At 40.8% G+C, this 22,642-nt stretch overlaps 1 protein-coding gene across 1 annotated transcript; it reads right to left on the reverse strand.

The window, feature by feature from the left end:
* Nucleotides 1-1,845: 1,845 nt before the first annotated feature.
* Nucleotides 1,846-21,376, reverse strand: LOC131248465 (hydroxymethylglutaryl-CoA synthase-like). The gene is made up of 12 exons (XM_058248739.1): nucleotides 21,216-21,376; nucleotides 19,885-19,991; nucleotides 19,168-19,300; nucleotides 18,830-18,973; nucleotides 16,993-17,151; nucleotides 5,590-5,663; nucleotides 5,410-5,485; nucleotides 4,828-4,883; nucleotides 3,800-3,887; nucleotides 3,551-3,691; nucleotides 3,292-3,441; nucleotides 1,846-2,160 (listed from the first exon to the last, which is right to left on the reverse strand). The coding sequence occupies exons 1-12, from the start codon at nucleotides 21,282-21,284 to the stop codon at nucleotides 1,933-1,935; spliced, it is 1,425 nt and encodes a 474-aa protein (XP_058104722.1). The 5' UTR covers nucleotides 21,285-21,376; the 3' UTR covers nucleotides 1,846-1,932.
* Nucleotides 21,377-22,642: the final 1,266 nt, after the last annotated feature.

Raw genomic sequence — 22,642 nt, forward strand, 5'->3', positions numbered from 1 at the left:
CGTATTTTTTTTTCTTTTTTCCAGCGCCTGAGGAAGAGTATTCATGGATTTTCAGTTTGCACTAGTGGCGCCCCGTTCAGTTATCTAGACCGTTGATTTAGCTGGTCCAGCACTGACAGCAAAACACCTAAAATTCTCACAGGTTGGAATATCCTACAATCCGACCCATAAATCTCACAATTTTCCAATTATGTGGAGCATGTAACTGTCAACTTACAGGATGCAAACCGAAGAGTTACAATTAGCTACACAAGGAGAATTTCGTCCATCCATGGTGGGGGCCCCACAAGGTCAGTGATCTGGATAAGCAAACCTCCTGCATGTCCATGAGTTCATTTTGTCCCCCGCAGTGACTCACCACAGCCCACAGGCTGAGTGGTCTGATGATATGAGCCGTCCATGTAATGGCCCCCTACGCTACAAGGGGCGGACGACTGGTAAGAAACTCATGCTGAAAGGATGATTGCGTCCATCAGTATCAAGAGATAAATTTAGAAAAATGAAGAGAAACAAAAAAAAAAACAATGGCTCTCATTCAATTCTCTAACAATCAAAGGTTGGGATTATCACTAAAGCTTGATCATGTGATAATATCTCATGGTGTTAGTAGCAAGAAAATGGAAGTTTCAAAATCATTGGGGCCATCTCTGCAAGTGGGTAGCGAGAGTGGCAACAGAGGCAAAACGAACTCTTCTTGCTTCATCAGGCTCCAAGAGAAGGGGTCCAAATCCAATGCAGTTAGTGAAAAAACTAGCTCATTCATCAGATAGGAACCCCACAATGTGAAAAAACTAGCTCATTCATCAGATAGGAACCCCACCATGTGCATACTCTAGTACAGAAAATGTCGATTCACTCATCAGCCAGTGCAAGCATAGAGCAGGAAAACCTAGAATATTATAGAGCCATCTCTCCACAGTACACGTGGCATGGACGGCTTATGTCTCAACATTTACACATTAAGCAATGATATCCTTTATTTAATCGGTGGGATATTTAACTGACCATAGAAAATGAAGAAATGGTCAGTGGTCAAATATTCACAAGGATAAAGTGATGAGATGTGATGCTGAATGGATAGGATTATCTATAACTTGTTTCACTTAAAAGAAATATACGCTATGGATGCTATGGCGGTTCATTGGTGGAGCCAACTGATACATTAACCTGTCATGTAGACAGTGGATGAAGTCCTTTCAGCTCCACAACACTTTCTTGATAAACATGGCCGATTACGAAAACAGAAAGAAGGAAAGCGTTCCAACAATGTGAGGAAGGCACACAGCCTAGACGCGGGTGGACCTGGAGGGGTTGAATCAGAACTGGATTTGGAACTGGTCCAGCTGGGCTAATTCAGAATTTTGATTTTTCCTTGGCCTAGACTATTGCCTTTGGCACACACCTAATGAGCAGACTGGCCCTCTTTGAGCCACGACTGATGGTGGGTCCATTCAGCCTATCCACCATGAGTGCTCCTGCAAGGCAAAGCATCTCTTCAACCCAACCTGCATGAGCTATTCAATAGAGATCGATCTAAGGGACTTCTAACCACAACCTTGCACCTTGTACCATGGCAACTGGGTCCGTACCTTAGTGGGGCCCTATGATAGATGATGACATATTTTTAGCCATGTTCACCAATCAATGGGTCGTGGGTGGACGTGTGTGATCCTAACAAGCTCATGTTTAGGAAACAAGAAGAATGCCAGACGACCAGGAAATTTTGGAGAAATCAACTAAGAAAATGAAATCCATAACCACATTAAGTTAACACCTGTGGCAAATCCAACCATGCATGGCCAGAAATACACCCCCCAACCCACCCCGCCCCCGCGCCCCCCCCCCCCCCCCCACCAACCGAGCCATTACATCCCAAAAACCAATGCCAGCATCAGTCATTGCCACCACCTCCATGCTTTGTGGGGCCCATCATCAGTGGCCATTGGGCAGCGAACCATTCTGATAGCTGACAGCTCCAACACTTGCAGTGGTGTCCCCAGCCTTCTTGGCATAGTAACGTCGGTACATGGAGTCAACCTCAGTAAGGTAGAATGTGCCTGGGGACAGTATGCTTGTGTCGGTGTTGCTGGTCACAAAATCCTTGCTTCCATACCGATGCTCCATCAGCTTCATGGTTTCGACAAACTTCTCAGGTGGAAACTGCACAAGAAACACCAATGCTTACTGTTTATATCAAGAGAGATGTGTACTGATAACAGGGAACTCACAGACAGTGTTCCAATCCATCTGCACCTAATTTGTACAAATGGGGCTCTATGGTTAGTTTATCTGGACTGTTAAACTGACAGATCCCCACCAGGGAAGGAGCCTTTCTTTGTGCAAGATCCTAGCAATCTGAACTTTGGCCTTTTTACAGGAACATTGCTCCATATTTTCCCACTTAACCACTGATCTAAGGGTAAGGATCTTCCAACTTGGGGATGTTTGGTGTGCCATACAACCCCAATGTGCCCAGCAAATCAACAGTCTGAATCACTGAAGCATGGAATGACACGTCAGGAATTATTCACATCTTGGGATCCTACACCCATAATGTGGCAAAAAAATCAATGGTCTGGATCACTGAACCACGGAATGGGACATGAGGAAGCTATTCACATCCAGATGCATCAGGACCCTATATATTCTTGCTGATTACAAATTTTTTTTCCAGTCAATGAAGAGATAATCAATGGCCAATATTCATTCGAGCGGTCAGCAATACCAAGCAGCCCAAAAAATGCCATCTGATACGAAGCACTGCCCATTGAGTACATCTCTTTGATACAATTTCTTCTACATCTAAATCATTTAAATGTCAGTGCATTGGCATGAAATATATGTACAAATGCACAAATTTGATGTCAACGTACAAGCATATGCATACACAACTAAAAGGCACAATGAACATGCCCCTTGAGAACAGAAAGGCCTCTCAATCAACTGCACATCGCCTGCATTCATGGGAACAATCACAGAGAAACAAGGGACCACTGGTGTCTTCTCAAGGGCCATGTGTAGTAGCTACAATGAATCGGCTTAATGATATGTTTCCCCCCTCCCATGCACGCTTGTCTAGGTGCACATATCACATTAGTTCACATTGCCTTCAATGATATCAAGGCCCTAAGATGAGGTGATTGGTTAAAAAGATTCCCAAAGCTGATCCGGCAGGGACAAATCTATGATCATGGTGATGATGAGAGAAAACATAGCTGCCATTGCTTCAATTATATAAACTGCAAAGAGAATAACTACATGAACAAAAAAAAGAAGGAAAAAGAGGCATACGATATGTCTTGACTCGAGTTTCCCAGAAACATTCATTATGCTGGCAATGTTTGATAAGCTGAAGGGATGTTGACCATCCCGGAGTTTGAATGAGAACATTGTGGAAGATAGACCACTTCCATATGAGAACATTACAACCCGTTGACCACCCTGTAAATAGAAGTAAATAAGATTACAAAAAACACAGGCAATGAGCAAATCAATGGTCAAACCAGAATAGCTTGATGATGATGAAGATCGATGGATAGATGAAGTTTACCAGAGTGCTATGCTTTCTATGAAGAATGGACACAAACGCAGCATAAAGAGATGCAGTGTACATGTTTCCAACTTGTTTTGGTAACAAAGTTGATGGCTGGACCTTCACATCGTACAGACACTTCGCAACTTGCTGGGATGTCTGTAGATATGACACAATTAATCCATCATCAGGGAAACCTTCCTGGATGAAGAAACTACATGCTGGTAAAGATGCCATAAAGTGATATTCTTGGGATACAGGATTCACCTTTTCAAGATCACGGCTTTGGTAGCTTTCATCACCAGACAAGCTTGAAAACGGCTCCAGTTTTTCTCTCGCATCCTCCTCAATAGAGCTTATCAATAAAAGCAATTGAGAAACAAAATAAGTTACAACTCAAAACAGGATGTTTCTGCCTAAACGCAGCTAGAGGCAGAGGCTAGAAAAACATAATGAAACATCGCAATATGGTGCCTTTCATCCTCTATAAAAACAGCACTGACAATAGAATAAAATTCAACATTAGCTTCAAAGAGAAAGCATCTGGAGATGTGAGAATACCCCCAGTTACATGTTTTTGCTAGGAACTATATTATATCCAACCAATGCATTGTCAGAACACAGGTGCCTACTCCATTCCATCATGTATATTAAATTGTACACTTCCTGAATGATTTTTCCCAAACAGAATTGAAGATGTTCATGGGATTAAAAAAGCACTGTTGGACAAAAGTTTTGTGATTCTAACGATACTAGCTGCTCCTCATTGAGGCTCCCACACACAGCATCTGGGTTGATCCCAGTGTTCCAAAAATCAAATCAGATCATAAAATCATGACAGGATTGGAAGGAATAAAATCATAAATTCTATGATTTAATGAAAAGGTAAACTTTAATAAAAATTATAAAACATAAATGATGTAAAATAAGATGTATCTAAGTGAACTATCACCTAACATTCAACATCAATCTTTAGTTAACTGACAACATCTGTTGTATTTCTATTAGTATGCAACCAAATAGAAGTTCAAGACCAGTCAAAGAAGTTATAATCTCAGTGATTTCGCTGCAATTCCGTTTCATCTCTTGAATACCATAAATAAATCATTAACTTTAAAACATTAACAACCACGAACATTATGCCATCCCTTTTTTTCCCTTCTTTTATTAGATCATATGACAACTATACAGTTTTACCAAATAGGATTTGTGATGGGATTCATGGGAATCAACTAGCTCCCCTTGCAAACAAAAGAAAATTATAGTAAACAACTCAGACATTGGAAGGTAAAAACCTGGCATCCCTCAAGAAGTCATTGAAGTAAAGCCGGGCAAAGCTTTTCTGCACAAGCTGAAAGAAAAGTCCAAAAATAATTATATATAAGATTAGTTCTTGAAGCTTTTTCAACTCAAAACTCGGCTTAAAAATTGGCCAAAAGATTCCCTCTTCTTTATTTGTGCCCAGACAAAAACCTTGGCTTCAATTTTCCTTAATGGACCCAAGTTTGATTTGTCATAGTCCTACAGGATGACCTTACCCGCAGGGAAAGAGATGAAGCTCATGTGATAGAGGAACTTGCTTGCTCAGTCTCTTTGGCAATCGAATTCTTATTTTTGTGAAAATTTATTCTATTTAAGTACAAATGAGTTATTCTGGAAGCTTTATAGTTGGCATAAATAAAGCAATCACAGATTCTTTAAAACGAATAGTATCCAAAAAAACTGACGACCTTCAGGGACTTGGTGGTTGCTTTTTGGCATAAACTGATTTACTGCACAGATTGCTCAGTTTTTCCAGCATCCATTGAAACAATAGCTTCAATTGATACTCGAAAAATGTGTGGACAGACGAACTGAAGAAACAGAAAATGCATTACCTTGTTGTACGGAGAATGAAATGCAAAATAATCTGCATCCAAAATTGAAAATGGCTTCCTCTCAAATTTTTCAAACCTAATGACAGAAAGAAAATAAGACACAGTAACAATTTCAGACATGCAAGCCAAAATAGATGCAGAAGAAAGAGGACAGTTCTTCCGAATTCATTTGCAACTTACTTGCTACAAAAACGTCTGTAACAAGAATCAACCGCCATGAGATAGCAAGTCTGTGAAAGCTTCCCATCAACAACCTATGACAATGAATTTTGGATTAGTATAGAAGAGAGACACCTAGTCAAGAAGCATGAGCGTTTTTTGTTAGACAAGAAACAAAAACACAAGAATCTATCATTGTTTTCACTGTAGCTGTTCTAAATCTTTTCACCCACTATTATTTCAGGTTTCTCATTTCATTAAGCAGGGTTTCTTGCACAACCATGCTTAGAATTCAGATTTATACTTGGGGTATTCTGAAAGGAAGCACAAATTTGTTATTAGGGCCCTCACCATGCATGGAAGGTCTTGATGTAGGATGGTATCTTGGGTAGGCCAACTCTTCTCTCTATATCGAAGGACTGGACTCGGATATGATTCATTCTTTTAGTCAGTGGCTTTACAGGGTCGATTCTTCCTTAGGGGCAAAGAGGACCAAGCAGAAAACACTTGGGACCCAGGTGATGCTTATTATCATAATAATAGTCCTAGTAATGAGTAGAAACATTTTTTCTTTACTGGGAAGAAAAGGTCATATAAACAAAAGGCCAAACTAGGCAAAGAATGCAGCTTCCTTCAGAGCACAATAAACAAAAGCTCCCACCCAATCCCTATAGAAATCATTTTTCCTATACCCTGCAAACACTTTTAAAGACACCAAAAAACTGACCTTGCCACTCATTCTATCAATCACCTAGATGGGATTTTCGCTTTTGTTGTTAAATGTTCTATTGTTTCTTTCCTTCCAAACAGATCAAAGCACTGATTAAGAAACATAGTTCCTAGAGCTCGTGCCATTCTGTCCACTTACACAGGTTGACCACACATCCAGAGCTCAGCAATTGTTCCTAGCATCAACCATGCCACCGTGAATTGGTTACCACACCACCACCATATTTTGGAGACACACGGGCAAAGAAGGAATAGGTCATAGGTGATTCACACCTTCTGCACTCTCATCCCATGCAACAGCCATTCACAATGATTTTTTCAAATTTGGAGATGATCTCATCAATATCTTGTCAAAAACCACCCACCAGCCACTAGCTAGGAGGACCTTTAGCACTCCAGAACCAAGTTTCCATAGCTGTTCTTCCAACCCCTCCTATCACACTCACAGAAGTACCTGACAGAATTCCCCCAGTCATCATACTCCCAGTGGCAGTTGATGCAGGGTAAGTTTTGCCACCAGATATTAAAAAAGAAAAAAGAAAAAAAAAAAGAAAAAAAAGAAAAAAGAAAAAAAAAAGCACAAAAATGCCAGACAAGTTTTGTTTCTGACAGATTTGAAATCTGTTTGTTAAATGTAATCTAGTAATCTAGAACAATTCAAACTGTGTTTGTTATTAAAAAAAAAAAAATTGTATCATTCCAAATATTGTCCATCAGATGTCCACTAACTTGCCATTTTAGATGTAATTTCACTTTATTTGTTGGTTTATGATCCGTTCAATGCCGGGCCATGATTTTGACAGTTAAGTTATCACCACCATCTTCATCATAGTCATAGTCATCCTAATCATCATCATCATCATCATCATCATCATCGTAATCATTGTAATCATCACCATCATTGGCATCACAACACCACCGATGTCATTGTCATCTTCATTGTCATCATTTGGTTGCCGTCACCACCAACACGGCTGACACCACCACGGACATCATCGGTTACCTCATTGTCATCACCATCAGCATTCTCCTTACCACCACCATCATTGTCATCATCATCGGCAGCAGTGCCATCATCATTGTTGCCATCATCAGCATCATCCTTAATCATCACCACCACCACCATCAGGAGTGTCACCACCATCATTATCATTGTTGTCGTCATCAACATAATCATTCCAATTTCTAGCTAGACAAAGTGAGTTATTGGATTCAGGTTGTCAGTTGGATGGTAATGCCTAATGTTGATTGTCAATGGTTGATGGATGGTGGTTTTGTGAAGTTAGGGCTGAGGGAAGGGAGGAAGGTGAAGAGATGAAATTTTAACTGGTTATTAAAAAAAAAAACTATTTTTTTATATTAAATATTTAACCAAAAGTTGATTGTCAAAGGTTGATGGATGATCGTGTTGTAGGGTTACGGTTGAGGGAAGCAAGATGAAGAGATGGAAATTTCAACTGGTAAAGAAGAAACTCGCTTGTTCAGATAAAATATTTAACGAAAAAGAGGGCATTTCTAGGAGAAAAACTAGTTTAGGAAAAACTAGTTTAGGTTAAAAGCTCCACTTCCAAAACAAGTTTACAAACACGGTTAATTGAAGGACAACCAAGTGAATTTTTACAGTCCTGGTTATCATTGTTTCCAAACAGTCCCCTAAATTCTCCTATCTTGTCCAATTCTGTTCAAGCAGTACACACCTCATAGCCTAAATAGATCCTCTGCTTTCCCATCCCTAAGATTCCACCTAACAAATGGGTTACCACACTGCTTTTGCACCTGCCAAACTTCACAATTGGTTAACTTCAAAAGGCAGACACGATTGTTTATCATTGCACCATTGATCCTCCCACAAACAAACCAATGCTCCATTTCTGATATCAAGGAGATGCCTTGCTAGAATAATATTCCACAATGAGAATGTATCCTAACCCCTAGAGTGTCAGTACCATGAAGTTCTAGAAGCACCCAAACAATTTACCACAACACTTTCTCAGGACCACCTTCTCTCCAAACCATGCCATGTTCCTCTCCAAACTCTACAACCACATACAAAGCAAGGCATGATTCATAATTTTCAGCAATTTAATTTGCCTCCCTGCTTAACTACTTGTAGACACCCCACCCAGGCTAGAATCTTGAGAAAGCTAAGACAATCTGGGAACCATGATCATATCCTAAATCAAACCCTAATCCCAATTTAAACCCTAATCCAGACCGTAAACCAAAAACCAGCCTAACCCTAACCCTAACCTAAACCCTTGCTTTAACCTTAAACCCAGCCTAAACCCTAAACCCAGCCTAACCTAGCTTAAACCCTAATCCAAACCCTCAATCATCACCCAAGTCAAAAGTCAACTTTCATATGGAATTACCCCCGTAGTTCACTCTATTTACCATCCTATCAAGCCAAAAGTCAACTTTCATATGGAATTACCCCTGTAGTTCACCCTATTTACCATCCTACCAAGCCAAAAGTTAACTTTCATATGGACTTGCCCATGTATTTCACTCTATTTACCATCCTACCAAGTCAAAGTCAACTTTCATATAGATTTACCCCTATAGGTCACCCTATTTACCATTTTTACCAACTTCACCAACCACCAAGAGCCAATAAGAGCATGCCATGTGGCATTCCTCTCCTCTCAACCAATCCCAAGCTACCATGTCAGCTTTTACCCCTCTCAAACCCAACAATAACCACATTGTCATTGGAGAAGGCTATAAATAGCCCTCTCGTCTTCACATTTCACATACACTTCCCATTCTTAAAATCCAAGTGAGAGTGAGAGAGAAAGAGAGAGTGAGGGTGAGAGAGAGCTCTCAAGCCTCCAAGATCAGATTTTTTAGTCATCTCTTAGCCTCCTCTTAACCTTCTCAATCCCAAGTCTAGCCCGGATTGATCATCGTGCAACCCATGTCTTAGCCTATTCAAGTTCAAGCCAAAGATCCACTTACTTTATGCAAGCATTCATCATGACATCTATTCCCTTCTCAACCCCCTTGCTTCTCTAGATCTCTAGTGAACGTATATTCTGTGACTTGTCGTACATCGGATCCTGTCACATCAGAAATTCCTAGCAATCTAGCCACTTTTCTTCATCTTTTGGCATAAGCATCATTACATCCACCCTCAATAGTCCTAATCCAATCATATCATTCATCCCTTGAGATTTCACACCACACTAAGTAGAAATCGTACATTTATACAGGCAGAGAGGGTGCATAACACCTTCTCTCTTTGTAATCGAGGTCCCTTACTCGGAATCCCGGATCGCAGACCAAGAGTCAATCTAAGGTAGGAGAGTCTTTGGATTTCTCCAACCTTACATATTCCGCAGGTTCTAGCCGACTGCAGAATTCTGAGATTTATTGGCTAGTGGCGACTCCAACATCCACAAATCAGCCTAGTCACCCCCACCATCAAAACAAAACATATAAATCAACTTGGGTGCCGATTTCCAGCGTTCACAGAATGGCGACTCCGCTGGGGCTAATCAAGATCTCAACGTTAATCTCTTCCTCGACCTTTCTCCTAGAAGTAGGAACCACTCGTCCTAGACTCCTCTTAAAGGATTGAAGACTGAGTAGAGCTAAGTAAATCCTTTTGAGTACCAGAATGTCCTTCCTGGAAAGTTACCGCATAATAGAAGCTGGGCCCTAATTTTGCTAGGGCATGTGGTATGTTGATCGGGGAAGGAGATTTTTCTTAAAGCATGACAGTTGGAGCAAGGATCGGATAGGCAGATGGCACCCCTGGCGAGACAGGATGTATGGATTGGATTGATTGGGGTGGCTGTGAAGGCACAGAGATTGGACTGGCTGGAGATGCCCCTTACATATTTAAGGGCGTAGAGATTGGAATGGATGAGCATGCCCCTTACAGAATCAAAAGTATTGGTGTCGAACTGGCAATGATTGAATGGATGCATTGGACTGGATGGCAAGGCAATTCTCCCTGAATGTTATTAGTGACAGGGGTGCACAATGAGATGGGGCTTACTTGATACAATGGCAGGGGATTCTGGAGGGTGTAATTGGTGGTGGCAACAGCAGAAGAGGTAACCACAATCATTTGGTTGTCAATCAGATCTTGGACCACATGTTTTAGGGCGAAACAACGGTCCGTTGTGTGGCCTCGGGATTGGTGGTATGCACAATACTCATTCTCATTATAATTTGGTAGCAAAGGGTTTGGTGGGAGCCTAGGCAATAGCGGTGTAAGTATTTGCCTTCGAACTAGCAAGGCTAGTATCTCACTGCAAGTTTGGACTATCGGTGTAAACTGCCTAGGTTCTCGAGCCATCCGCATCTGCTGACCATGATTGGGGTACTAAGGAATCTCCCTTTGCTGTTGTTGTTGCCATTATTCCTCTTGAGGAGCGAATTGAGCACCTTGGGTAGAGGCGACGAGATTGTCTTCTCTTGTTGGATGGAGGTCAGGAACATTTCTGTTACCGCTCTCCTATCCAGTAAACCTTCCTTCCACTATCCGTTGTACTGGAGAGGCCTGATGAGGCCAGCAAGGGGAAATCGTCCGAGCCCTTCTTCCGGCTTCGACTTGTTCGCCAGCACGGATGAGTTGGGTACAGTTGGCATATGAATACGAAACGAGGCATCCAGAGATACTCGGGTTTGCCGAGTGGATGATCATGTAGATTTGCTCCTCGACATCAATAGGTGTTTTCATTCTAGCGGCCATGGCCCGCCACTGTCCAACGTAAGTTGATAATGACTCATCATTCCTCTGCCTTAGGGCAGCAAGATCAGCCCTTTTGGGCGCTACATTAAGATTGTACACAAAACGATCAATGAAAGCTTGGGAAAGTTGTTCCCAAGTTTTAATTCGATGGTAGTCTAATGACGTGTACCAATCTAACGCATCGCCTTTTAAGGATTTTTGAAACAAACGGATCAATGCTTCGTTATTACCTGCCAAAGTTTTAAGCTCTCCACAAAATGCTCTTAAGTAGTCAATGGGACACCTTGTACCATCATATTTGCTGAATTTTGGTACATCGAAGTCTTGAGGTACCATTGCATCAGGGAAGGGACAACGATCCCTGATCTTGGTAGATAGGAGATCCACCCCCTGCTGCTTCCGTAGCTTCCTTTGCATATCTTGCAATTGCTCTCGGAGCTCTTCAATTTCGGAGGGACCAGTCGAGAGGGGTTTTGCCCCTTGGAATTGATTGGATCTCCTATTAGGAGGACGATGTGCGGGAGGGTTGCTCCCATTTGTATGTTGGGCTGATTCAGCAGGAAGAGGGAGAACAGGATTTACTGGAGGAACGAAGGAGAAAGCAAAAGGAGTTTGTGAAATTGAGTTGCTTTGTACACTAGGCTGTGTTGCTTGCATGTTTGGTATGGCGCCTGGTACCAGGCGAAGCAATAGCTCTTGCAATGCCTTGAAATTTTGAGACATCTCATTCAAGGCTGCAGTGACTGGCATATCTGTTGGAACTACCGGAGGTGTCAATGCTGGTACCGGTGCGGATGATGATGCTTCAAGAGCTGGCAGAGCTGCCGGCTCTTCTTCATGGGTAGTCATAGTTGCATGGGATTGAGTAGTCGTGGCTAGGATTGATGCCCAAACAAGTGTAAGCCAAAGATTGCTATTTTTTAGTTTGTTTGTTTGTTTGTCTTATGACTGTTAGGTATTTTTTCTTGTTTTCTATGAATGCAATGATGAATGTCCCTTGAGATTGGAATACCACATACTTTCGAGTCGGGTCTCAGCTAATGTGCTCTAGCATATCCCCAGTGGAGTTGCCATTCTGTGAACGCTGAAAATCAACGCCTACGCTGATTTATATGTTTTGTTTTGATGTTAAGGGTGACTAGGCTGATTTATGGATATTGGAGTAGCTACTACTAGCCGATAAATCTCAGAATCCTGCAGTCGGCTAGAACCTGCAGAATACGTAATGTTGGAGAAATCCGAAGACTCTCCTACCTTAGATTGACTCCTGCTCTGCGATCCGGGATTCCGGGTAAGGGACCTCGATTATAAAGAGGGAAGGTTTTATGCACCCTCTCTGCCCATACAAATGTACGGTCTCTACTTAGTGTGGTAAGAAATCTCAAGGGATTAATGATATGATCGGATTAGGACTAGGCACACATGAATTTCTGATGCGACAAAATCCGAGATTTCGGCAAGCCACAAAGCATACGTCCAATGATATGTCTAGAGGGTGGATGTAATGATGCTTATGCCAAAAGATGAAAAAAAATGGACTAGATTGCTAAGAATTTCTGATGTGACAGGATCCGATGTACGGCAAGTCACAGAGCATACGTTCACTAGAGTTCTAGAGAAGCAGGGGGGTTGAGAAGGGAATAGATGTCATGATGAATGCTTGCATAAAATAAGAGGATCTTTGGCTTGAACTTAAATAGTCTAAGACATGGGTTACACCATGATCAATCCGGGCTAGACTTGAGATTGAGAAGGTTAGGAGAAAGCTAAGAGATGGCTAAAAAATCTGATCTTGGGGGCTTAAGAGCTCTCTCTCATCCTCACTCTTTTCCTTTCTCTCTCTCTCTCTCACTCTCACTTAGATTTTAAGAATGGGAAGTGTGTGTGAAATGTGAAGAGGAGAGGGTTATTTATAGCCTTCTCTAATGGCAATATGGTTATTGTTAGGTTTGAGAGGAGTAAATGCTAACATGGCAGCTTGGGATTGGTTGAGGGGAGAAGAATGCCACATGGCATGCTCTTATTGGCTCTTGGTAGTTGATGAAGTTGGTAAAAATGGTAAATAGGGTGACCTACAGGGGTAAATCGATATGAAAGTTGACTTTGGCTTGGTAGGATGGTAAATAGAGTGAACTACATGGGTAATTCCATATGAAAGTTGACTTTTAGCTTGGTAGGATGCTAAATAGGGTGAACTACAGGGGTAATTCCATATGAAAGTTGACTTTTGGCTTGGTAGGTTGGTAAATAGAGTGATCTATAGGGGTAATTCCATATGAAAGTTAAGTTTTGGCTTGGGTGATGGTTTAGGGTTTGGATTAGGGTTTAAGCTAGGGTTAGGCTGGGTTTAAGGTTAAAGCTAGGGTTTGGGTTAGGGTTAGGTTGGTTTTTGATTTACGATTCGGATTAGGGTTTAATTTAGGATATGATCATGGTTCCCAGATTGTCTTAGCTTTCTCAAGATTCTAGCCTGCGTGGGGTGTCTACGCTACTACACCTCTTTCACTTCGACAAGAGATAGTTCTTTTTTTTGTGTGTTTTTTAATTCCATTCCTTCCCACAAAACTCTGTCAAACAACCATTTACTCTTAAAAGCTTAAGCTATCAGAGTGTAGTGTATCAATGTATATCAAGGGACTTTATCACGTCAACCCCCCCCCCCCCCCCCTCCCCCGACACATGCGGGGTGGGAACTCCGCACGGGAACATACTGACAAGGGTGGAGGGACACTCACACCATAAATAGCTCAGGTTTGATTTCCCGGTCCTTAGGCCGGACCTAATTTTCCTGACCCCCCGTGGGAGAATGATATATTAGCGAGGCATATTTGTTGCTCTCGAGATTCGAACATAGGACCTTCCATTTACTCTAAAAGCTTAAGCTGTCAGAGTGTGGTGTATCAATGTATATTAAGGGACTTTATCACTTCAACAAAGTCCCCAACATTACCAATGCTTACGAGCCACTGAAACAACAACATGAAATAAAGTCGCATAGCAAAAGAAGCCAAGCTTTGATGAGGTTTATATGACCCCAAAAGGAAAATATCTAGCCTTCCAAGTGGAAAGCCTCTTCTATTTCTTTCTATCAACGAATTTGACTTTTGGAAGACTTCCCCAGACGGTTGTGGGGAGCAAGCACACCTACCCCCAGAATTTCCAAGGAGACTCGAACTTTTAAAGCCTTACTTAAATTGAGAAAAATGTAGCATATTTTATTTCAGAAATTCAACTGGTCCCATTGCTTCTGTGACACCATCTAACGAAGATTTTGAGGAGAACAAAAACAGTTGTTGTTAATTTTTGGGTCTCTAATTTTTGTTTCTGGTATTGAGTTTTAGAAATTTTCAAGTAGATAGAGAGTAGCTAAGCATGGTAAGTTAGGAGCAGTTTAGTAATATCAGATTGTGGAGCCATTTGGAGGTAGTTTAGGTCTTTCCATTATCATATTAAAAATTGGGGTTTAGTGTCCTGATATAATTATATATAATATATATATATATATATATATATATATATATATATATATATATATATATATATATATTTATTTTAATATAATTATTTAGTATTTTTTATATATATATATATATATATATATATATATATATATATATATATATATGTATATATATATATATATATATATATATATATAGTTGTTAAATCGAGACTAAACACGCAATTGCAATGTCCGTTTTCCTAATTCCATTGTCACAAGGAAGTAGCTAAGCATAGTAAGTTAGGAGAAGTTTAGTAATATCAAATTGTGAAGCCATTTAGGGGTCATTTAGGTCTTTCCATTATCATATTAAGAATTGGAGTTTAGTGTCCAGATAATATATATATATATATATATATATATATATATATATATATATATATATATATATATATATATATATATAGCCCAATGCTCAGTAACGCACCAGCTCGCACTCTACTCGTCCAGACGTTTTTGAGAACTCATATCACGTGATGTGAGCTAAAATCCGAACTATCCATGTGATGCAGCACTCCATGAAACCCCTAGGGCCCAACTTTTACCCTGATCCAACACTTTGGTGGGCCATGACAAAAGGAAACAGTTTCCTCCCTTGATCTGCATCTCTCTTTGCTATGGCCCACCAGAGTTTTGGATGAAGTTGAAAGTTGCTATGGACCATGACACATGTGCAAAGGTGCGCACATGAGCATCTCTCTCTCTCTCTCTCTCTCTCTCTCTCTCTCTCTCTCTCTCTCTCTCTCTCTATATATATATATATATATATATATGGGAAATGGTACTATGAGGTCGAGCTGTGTGGGCCCTACCATGATGTGTGTTGAACATCTACACCATGCACTTGATGGGTCCCCTTTAGGTTATAGGATATCCCAAAAATCAGCCTTATATGGAACTTAGGTGGGCCATACCATCTAAAATCATGTGAAGATATGCCTATAACATATAAAAGTACTTGGTGGGGCCAACCTGAGTTTTGGATGCGGCTGAAACTTGGTCTAGCCCCTCATCCAAGTGGGACACACACAATGGATGGGCTGGATTTGTGAACCACATATTGGTGGGCCCAATAAATGATTATGAATGTTTTAATGGGAGGGTAACTCCTCTCAATTGTTGTATGTGGTGTGGCCCACCCAAGTCATAGATTGAGTAGCTTTTTAAGCGCATGGCCCACCATGGAATGGTGCATCTGACTGATGGGGTAAGATGTTCGACACACATCATAGTGGCGCCACACAGCTCGACCTCATGGGAAGTTCCCATGAGGTTGACCTCATAGTACCATTTCCCTATTTTTTAAATATATATAAAGGACTTTACGTGGTTCATTTTGGTTTTCCTACAATTTTCTGCTATGTCAGTAATTTAGACATTGTAAAGATGGATTTTATAGCCCTTGATAGAGTGGGATGGAGGAAAAGGATTCATGGAGCCAGCCCCAATTAGTTAGGATAAGGCTTAGATGACGAGAACAAAAGATAGATTTTACAGCTGGGTGATCTCTTGTTCATTACTTGTTCAGTTTCTTGTTGGGATTGAAATTGGATTCTTGTGGTGGCAAGAAGTGCTCATGGTTGAGGCAGTCAGAGCACATATGCCAGGATGCAAGAAGCAATTCAAGAATAGTTGAATCACTTCAAGAATTAAATAGGAAGAAGGATTAACTAATGCGTATAATTACACATCCAGCAGCCCGGTGGGGAGGTGATGAAGGATTTCAAGGCTGGTTTTGGTCATGAGAATGATACAGCTCCCCTGCGAGATGTCGATCAACTTCTAAGTGATAAATAGCCTAATTCTGTTGAGAAAATGGTCGGACTTGTGTGGGAATCCAATCCCATGGAATGACTGATTGGAACTTTGGAGCGAAGCCAAGGCTCCAAAGAAATTCAAGTCGACAATCTGAATTTAATGGAATTGGATATTTCCCTAATTGGATTGAAAATGTAGACAATTTTTTTTCAGTTAGAAGATTTTATTTTATTTTATCTTTTTGAAAGTTAAAAAAATAATAATAATAATAATAAAATTTAAATTTTAAATTTTTAAAATTTTAAAAAATTTAAAAATTAAAATAAAATAAAATTAAAAAAAGAGGTCAAATTTGGAAACATCATAAAACATGAACCCGCATATCAACAGTACAATCAGGCCAATAGAGGAAGGAACAGGAAGCTTAATGTCTGTGTAGGACTGAGGATTTCCTTTTTCAAGACTTCCAGAATAGAAGAGGTCCATGTCCAAGCTTTAAAGCAAGAAAAGTAGCTCATTTAATTGGGCAGAAAAACCATATGAACAGCAAAATCATAATAATTCCATCGAATGTCTTGCGTACTAAGAACTAGATACACACAATGCAAACCTTCTGGATATAGATACACGATAATTTGAAGATTTATCTATCATAAACCAAGGCATCATGAGGTCCATGCATCATGCTTTGCAAAAACACACAACATAAATAAAAGCATAAGAGGAGGCAAACCGGGTATTCGCTGGCAAGATTGGGCTTGTAAAAGTCATAAACATGAGACATGTGAGTCCCTCTATATTTGCTTTCAAATGCTATTGGGGCATTTGGTCCAATCAGCATTGCAATGGCAGCTGCTCCTCCGGTGGGCCGGGCTGGCCCTTCAGCATAGACCTAAAATGAAGAAGCTGTTAGCAAGCAAAAAGAATCACTTGGTCGAGACCTACAACAAATCTATACACACTCATGCAGTCTTGAGAATGATAATCAATTCGCAGGATACGGAAAAGGTATAGGCAAAACGTGAAGCCAACATCCAAATGTCAGACTTTCCCACTCATGTTGCTACTTGCAAGTCGTGAACACTATCACCTCTGTAGTTAGTGTCACAACTAGGGTTGGCAATTGTTGGGCTTGAAAAGGTCTCAGATGCGATTTCTTTTTAACTGCTAGTGTCAAGCCTATAAAGCCGATCCTGTTCAAATTTTGTCTTTCTGCAGCCTGGCCCTGGCCCATGGTTAGCTTTAGTTGCAATTGTGCTGGGCAAGTGTGACCAGGCCCCACCCATGCACTAAGGATCCTAGTAGGCATCCCTCCCAGCCTGTGAGCCATGGAATCAGCCAATCAAGCTCTTGCTGGATGAAGCAGTAATAGGAAAAATACTCGGGCCAGAACTGTTAGATTAAGGATGGCTAGGCCAACCTAAAATGCCTTAGCATAAGTAAAGCCCAGCGCAATTAGTGATCTGGCATGGAAACTCCGCTTAGTGTGACTTAGTATAACTCAGACCCAGCCCAAATAGTTATCTGGCCTGAAAACCCAGCTTAGTGTGACTTATAAGCCTCTAGGCTAAGCCCAAACCTGGCCAAGGTGGACTCAGGCTTGCCCCAGGGCAGTCAAGTCCAGTTGCACCTCTAGCTATAGTTTTGGGTTCTAGGAAGTAGCAACAGTACTACGTAAGTCTTAGATGGTGATGCTGCCTTCACGAGTTCCAGCTAGTTTTTTACATGCATGCAGTCATGAGAAAATACCAACATCCAAGTAGGGAAAATGTGAACCCATCATTCCCTCTTTTCTTTTCTCTTTTTCTTTTTGAACAAAGCTGCCATCCAAGTGTCAAGAAAATTTATGTTATCAAGTACCTCACAGTCCCCTATATATATATATATATATATATATATATATATATATATATATATATATATATATATATAACACGCACACACACCGCCACACACTCACGCCGTAGTGGGATTTCACCACCTATGGGTACTCGAACCCTTGACCAGGTGTTGAAACTCCTAAGAGTCTACCACCGGAGCAAGAGCAAGGACCCACCTCACAGTCCCATTCATTTTATATGCTTTAGTTTTGGCTGGATTAGATTTTCGTTAGTCTGGTTCAATCGCATGTGTCACGCACCTCACTAATTTATTTACTAAATCTAAAGTGAAAACCAGGCCTTCTTTTCGTTCCTCATTTTATCATATATGCAAATGGTACTGTCTAGAATTCTCCTTTTTTCATGGTTTAATCTGTCAAATTTCATATTAAATGATTATCTTTCTTCATTGATACTGAGTAGGAAGTGGGCAATATATAAGCTTATTTTGTTTGTTGCATGAACTTAATGTAAGTAAATTATATGAACCTACTTATGAGTAACTAAAATGTACTTGTAAGTGTTCGAGGCCAAGCCACTTTGAACAATCCTATTACTGAAGGGAGGCATTATTCAAGCAACAATACAAGCAGACATCAAGAAAAGCAAGTTTCAACCCAACAACTAATCAGCATCTTTTCATTAATCAGCACCAATTGAAGTAAACATAAGATGGTCAAAGGCTAATACCGCACTGTCGGTGCAAACAACAAGTCCATAGCGTCCATCCCAAGAGCTACTCTCCACCCAATTTACACAGTTGAATAAAGCTGCAGTTCCACCATAGCATGCATTTGTTGAATCAACTCCTTCGATGTCCGTATTCCCGAATTCCTGTTTTTTATTCACATGAATAAGGGGACAATGCAATCCCATTCTGAGAAACATAAAAAAACAAGAAGATGCTAACACTCCAGGATGAAAATGTGCTCGAGTTTATGGGCCTTTTCAAGAACAGAAGGAACCATGAAATGTTGCACTCTTTTTTCTCTAAAGAACATGCATAGCCAAAGGAATTGGAAAAAAACCTCAAAGATTTGCATCAGCCAAGTCTTTATGGATTTGCTCTTGTCTATCACAGTCTCACTGCCCACTTCCAGGCGACCAATTTGTGTTGGGTCAATCCCATATTTCTCAAGAAGGGAAGTAACAACTGTCAAGCTGAACAAAACCTTTTGTCAAGAATCAAATCTTAACATAATACACAGGCATCCAACTAGTCATGGGTCATGATAGGTTTTAACAAGTTATGTATCATTCAGAAGACCATAAACCACAGTTTACTGGGAATAGCTCTCAGCAAAAACGGTCCACATATGGACTATAGATACTTGGTATTGTTATTGAGTGCATTTTTCCATGGAAATGTTAAAAGGTCAACGATTAAATTGCAAGAGGTGTCTCTTGTCACCTCGGAAGCATTTAACAGCTTTTATGAAAGATTTCTATATCCATGATTTCTGAGTAAAACTTTGGAAATCGAAAACAATTTCTGAACAGACTAGAGAACTCTTCACAAATTGAGGAATGGTAGGTTTCCATGGAAGATATTTTCATTTCCAAGATTTTCGATGTTCCCTAACAAGATCTAACAGACTGGAGAACTCTCTTGTAAAATCATAAAAATGGTTTATTGCTTGCAACCTTTTCTAACTTTGGAGAAAAGTTCATATCCAGGCACTTGATAATGGATCATCCGGATTACAGTATAGAAGGAAATCGAGGATTAGAGAGTGGTCCACAACCTCATGGAAATGACATCTTCCAACTCCGTACAAAAGGCCATGCAATCTTGCCCAAGTCCAATAGTGTATTTCCCTTTACTTGCACCATCATGATCCTCCAGAGCTTCCTATGGTTGCATGTGAAAAAAGACAATAAGAAAGAATTTAATAGTAAATACTTTCACCATCATGATCCTCATGAGCTTCTTATGGTTGCACATGAAAAGGACCAAAACAAAAAAAGAATTCAATGAAAAGTACAGCAATTCAAAATATTCAAAGCACATGCCTACAACAGAGAGAGAGAGAGAGAGAGAGAGAGAGAGAGAGAGAGAGAATAGGAAGAAGGTTGATCTGATCAAATTCTCCTCTACTCTCTCCTCTTTTCCTTTTGAAAATTGAACAATATTAGGGTGATGGTTTGCCACCATTTTCAAAATGGAAACTGTTCCAGTGTCTCCCTCTCTCCTCTAATGGTTTCTCTGTCTGGCAGATTAGTACAAGGTAACAATTCGAGCCAAGGATAGTTGCCAATTCGTGGTACAAAAAGGCAACATCCAGACCATTCATAAGGTGGGTCCGGCCGTGAGCATTCCATGGCCCAAAAGACCAGTCTGGTCCACTCATTATTGGACTCCATGTCTACATCACTACCATCAATCATTCCTGTCTAACCACCCATTTTTACTTCAAACAACTGCAGTCCACTTATGAGTAGACAGGTCTTACCTTCCCAGACACGGATTCCCACATACCATCCCACATGCTGAATAGCCCAGATCTCTCTCTCTCTCTCTCTCTCTCTCTCTCTCTCTCTCTCTCTCTCTCTCTCTCTCTCTCTCTCTCATACACACTTCAATTGACGTGTGGGCCACAAACCCCCTCTTCAATCTAATCCTCATGCAAAATAACCTCAGCATTTCTCTTCAGAAATTTCACTCTTTCTTAAACGGGACAAAAACAACAGAATCGACTAAATTTGGACAATTCACGATACAAATTAGAGAGAGAGGGAGAAATTCAATACAAAGGTGCGTTTGGCAGCAGAAAATATCAAGAAATTTCTCACGATTAATCAGTCTAATTTAGTGAAAAATGTCCTGACATTTCATGAAATCTGGTGAATCAAACAAACCCTGAAGCAAGAAAACAGCGTCAGTGAAGTACATTGGTGGAATTTTAGAAAGAAGAAAAGAATCAAAAAGATGAATGAATGACTCCGAAGGCGACGAAAATAAATGCAGAAATCCAATTCCAATCTATTCCGAAGGGATACCAGATAAGCGAAAAATCCATCCCATGCAAGAAACGATTTTTGAAAGAGAAAGAGAAGAACCCTAGGAAGCAGTTACCTGTTGAACGCATGTAGGAGGGAAGTAGATATCCATGGCGAGAATCCCGACGTCCTTCTGGGAATCCATTTCCCTCCCTGGAATAGAGAGAGAGAGAGAGAGAGAGAGGAGAATCGGTCACAACAGGAATTGTGTGAGAGAGTACAGGTAGAAATGACCATTACTTCGGGAGTAGGCGGGGAGATATATAGCACGGACTTCCGGAATTTAGACATGGCTTTCTCCTTTTTTACAGCCTATGCCATTCAATTCGAACTGCCGGAATCTGTTGGCCATGGATTGCGTGGTGAACCCAACGTCATGCAGCTCCACCGTGTGAAGACTCCGTGGGGCCATCATGATGTATGTATTTTATCCACGCTGTCCGTCCGTTTTTCCAGCTCACTTTACGGCATGATCCCAAAATTGAAATATATCCAAATCTCAAGGGGACCACCGCAGGAAACGGTGGGAAATGAACGTCTACCGTTGTGGTGTGGTCCACTTGAGTTTTGGATATTCTTCAATTTTATAATAATACTGTAAAATGAGCTGGAAAAACGGACGTACAAGGTGGATAAAATACATACATCATAGTGGGCCCCACAGAGTCTTCACACAATTGAGCTGCATGGTGTTGGGTTCATCACGCAATCCGCGTCGGAATCTTCAATTTTGGGGGGATAAGCCGGGTTCGAACCGGATGCCTCATTCTTGAATTGACTGGAAGACCCGCCTGTTGAATTATATGATACGATGGCCCACAGTTTCATTTATCATACACACTTTCAATTTTGGGAAGTGGGGCCTACATTTCGGTAATCCAAACCAATGATATGTTGATTATAAACATGGAATCGACAAAATGAATGGTTAGTATTTTTTTTTTCCAATTATGCTTTCAAGGAATAGACCATCCACGGTTAGAAACAACGTACCAACGGTCAGGATTACGAAAATATGGGTCCTGTTTGTCAGAACTGAAAACATGTGTATGGGGCGCAATGATGAGGGCCTTGTATCGTGCAACACTCAAAGAGCATGTGTTTAAAGATCAGGACCGTTCATCTGACAGGTTAACCATGTATACTCCCACCTGGCCTCAAAACACCTAGTCTGTTAATCACGCGGATCACAGATGCGAGTTCAATGTTGTTTGCTAGTTAATATCTATTAGCTGCCCATTCTTACACGTGTTTCCACCAGAGAGTGCAACAGCCTGATTTTTGGGCAGTGCTTAGCTTGATGAACGGTCTTGATATTGAATGCATGTTCTACGCTGGCACATGAGCTTGCGAGTAGGATTGTAGTCTTTCGTACTTGCACGTGTATCCATAGCAGGCCACCACCGTATAGCGGCGTGCGACGACGTGGTCGTTTGAATTTCTGAGAAGATCCTTCGTCTCGATTATGAATGACGGAAATGATACAGTAGAGCAGGGAGAACC

This window comes from Magnolia sinica, chromosome 6 (genome assembly GCF_029962835.1).
Source record: "Magnolia sinica isolate HGM2019 chromosome 6, MsV1, whole genome shotgun sequence".
In the NCBI taxonomy this organism is placed as follows: Eukaryota; Viridiplantae; Streptophyta; class Magnoliopsida; order Magnoliales; family Magnoliaceae; genus Magnolia; species Magnolia sinica.

Excerpts from the sequence above, each read along its gene's own strand:
- LOC131248465 (XM_058248739.1), bottom strand. The coding sequence starts at position 21,284 with ATGGATTCCCAGAAGGACGTCGGGATTCTCGCCATGGATATCTACTTC. Across the intron at positions 19,301-19,884 it reads GAAGATGTCATTTCCATGAG|CTTGACAGTTGTTACTTCCC; the intron begins GTTGTGGACCAC and ends GGTTTTGTTCAG. Across the intron at positions 3,692-3,799 it reads AAAGCCGTGATCTTGAAAAG|ACATCCCAGCAAGTTGCGAA; the intron begins GTGAATCCTGTA and ends TCATATCTACAG.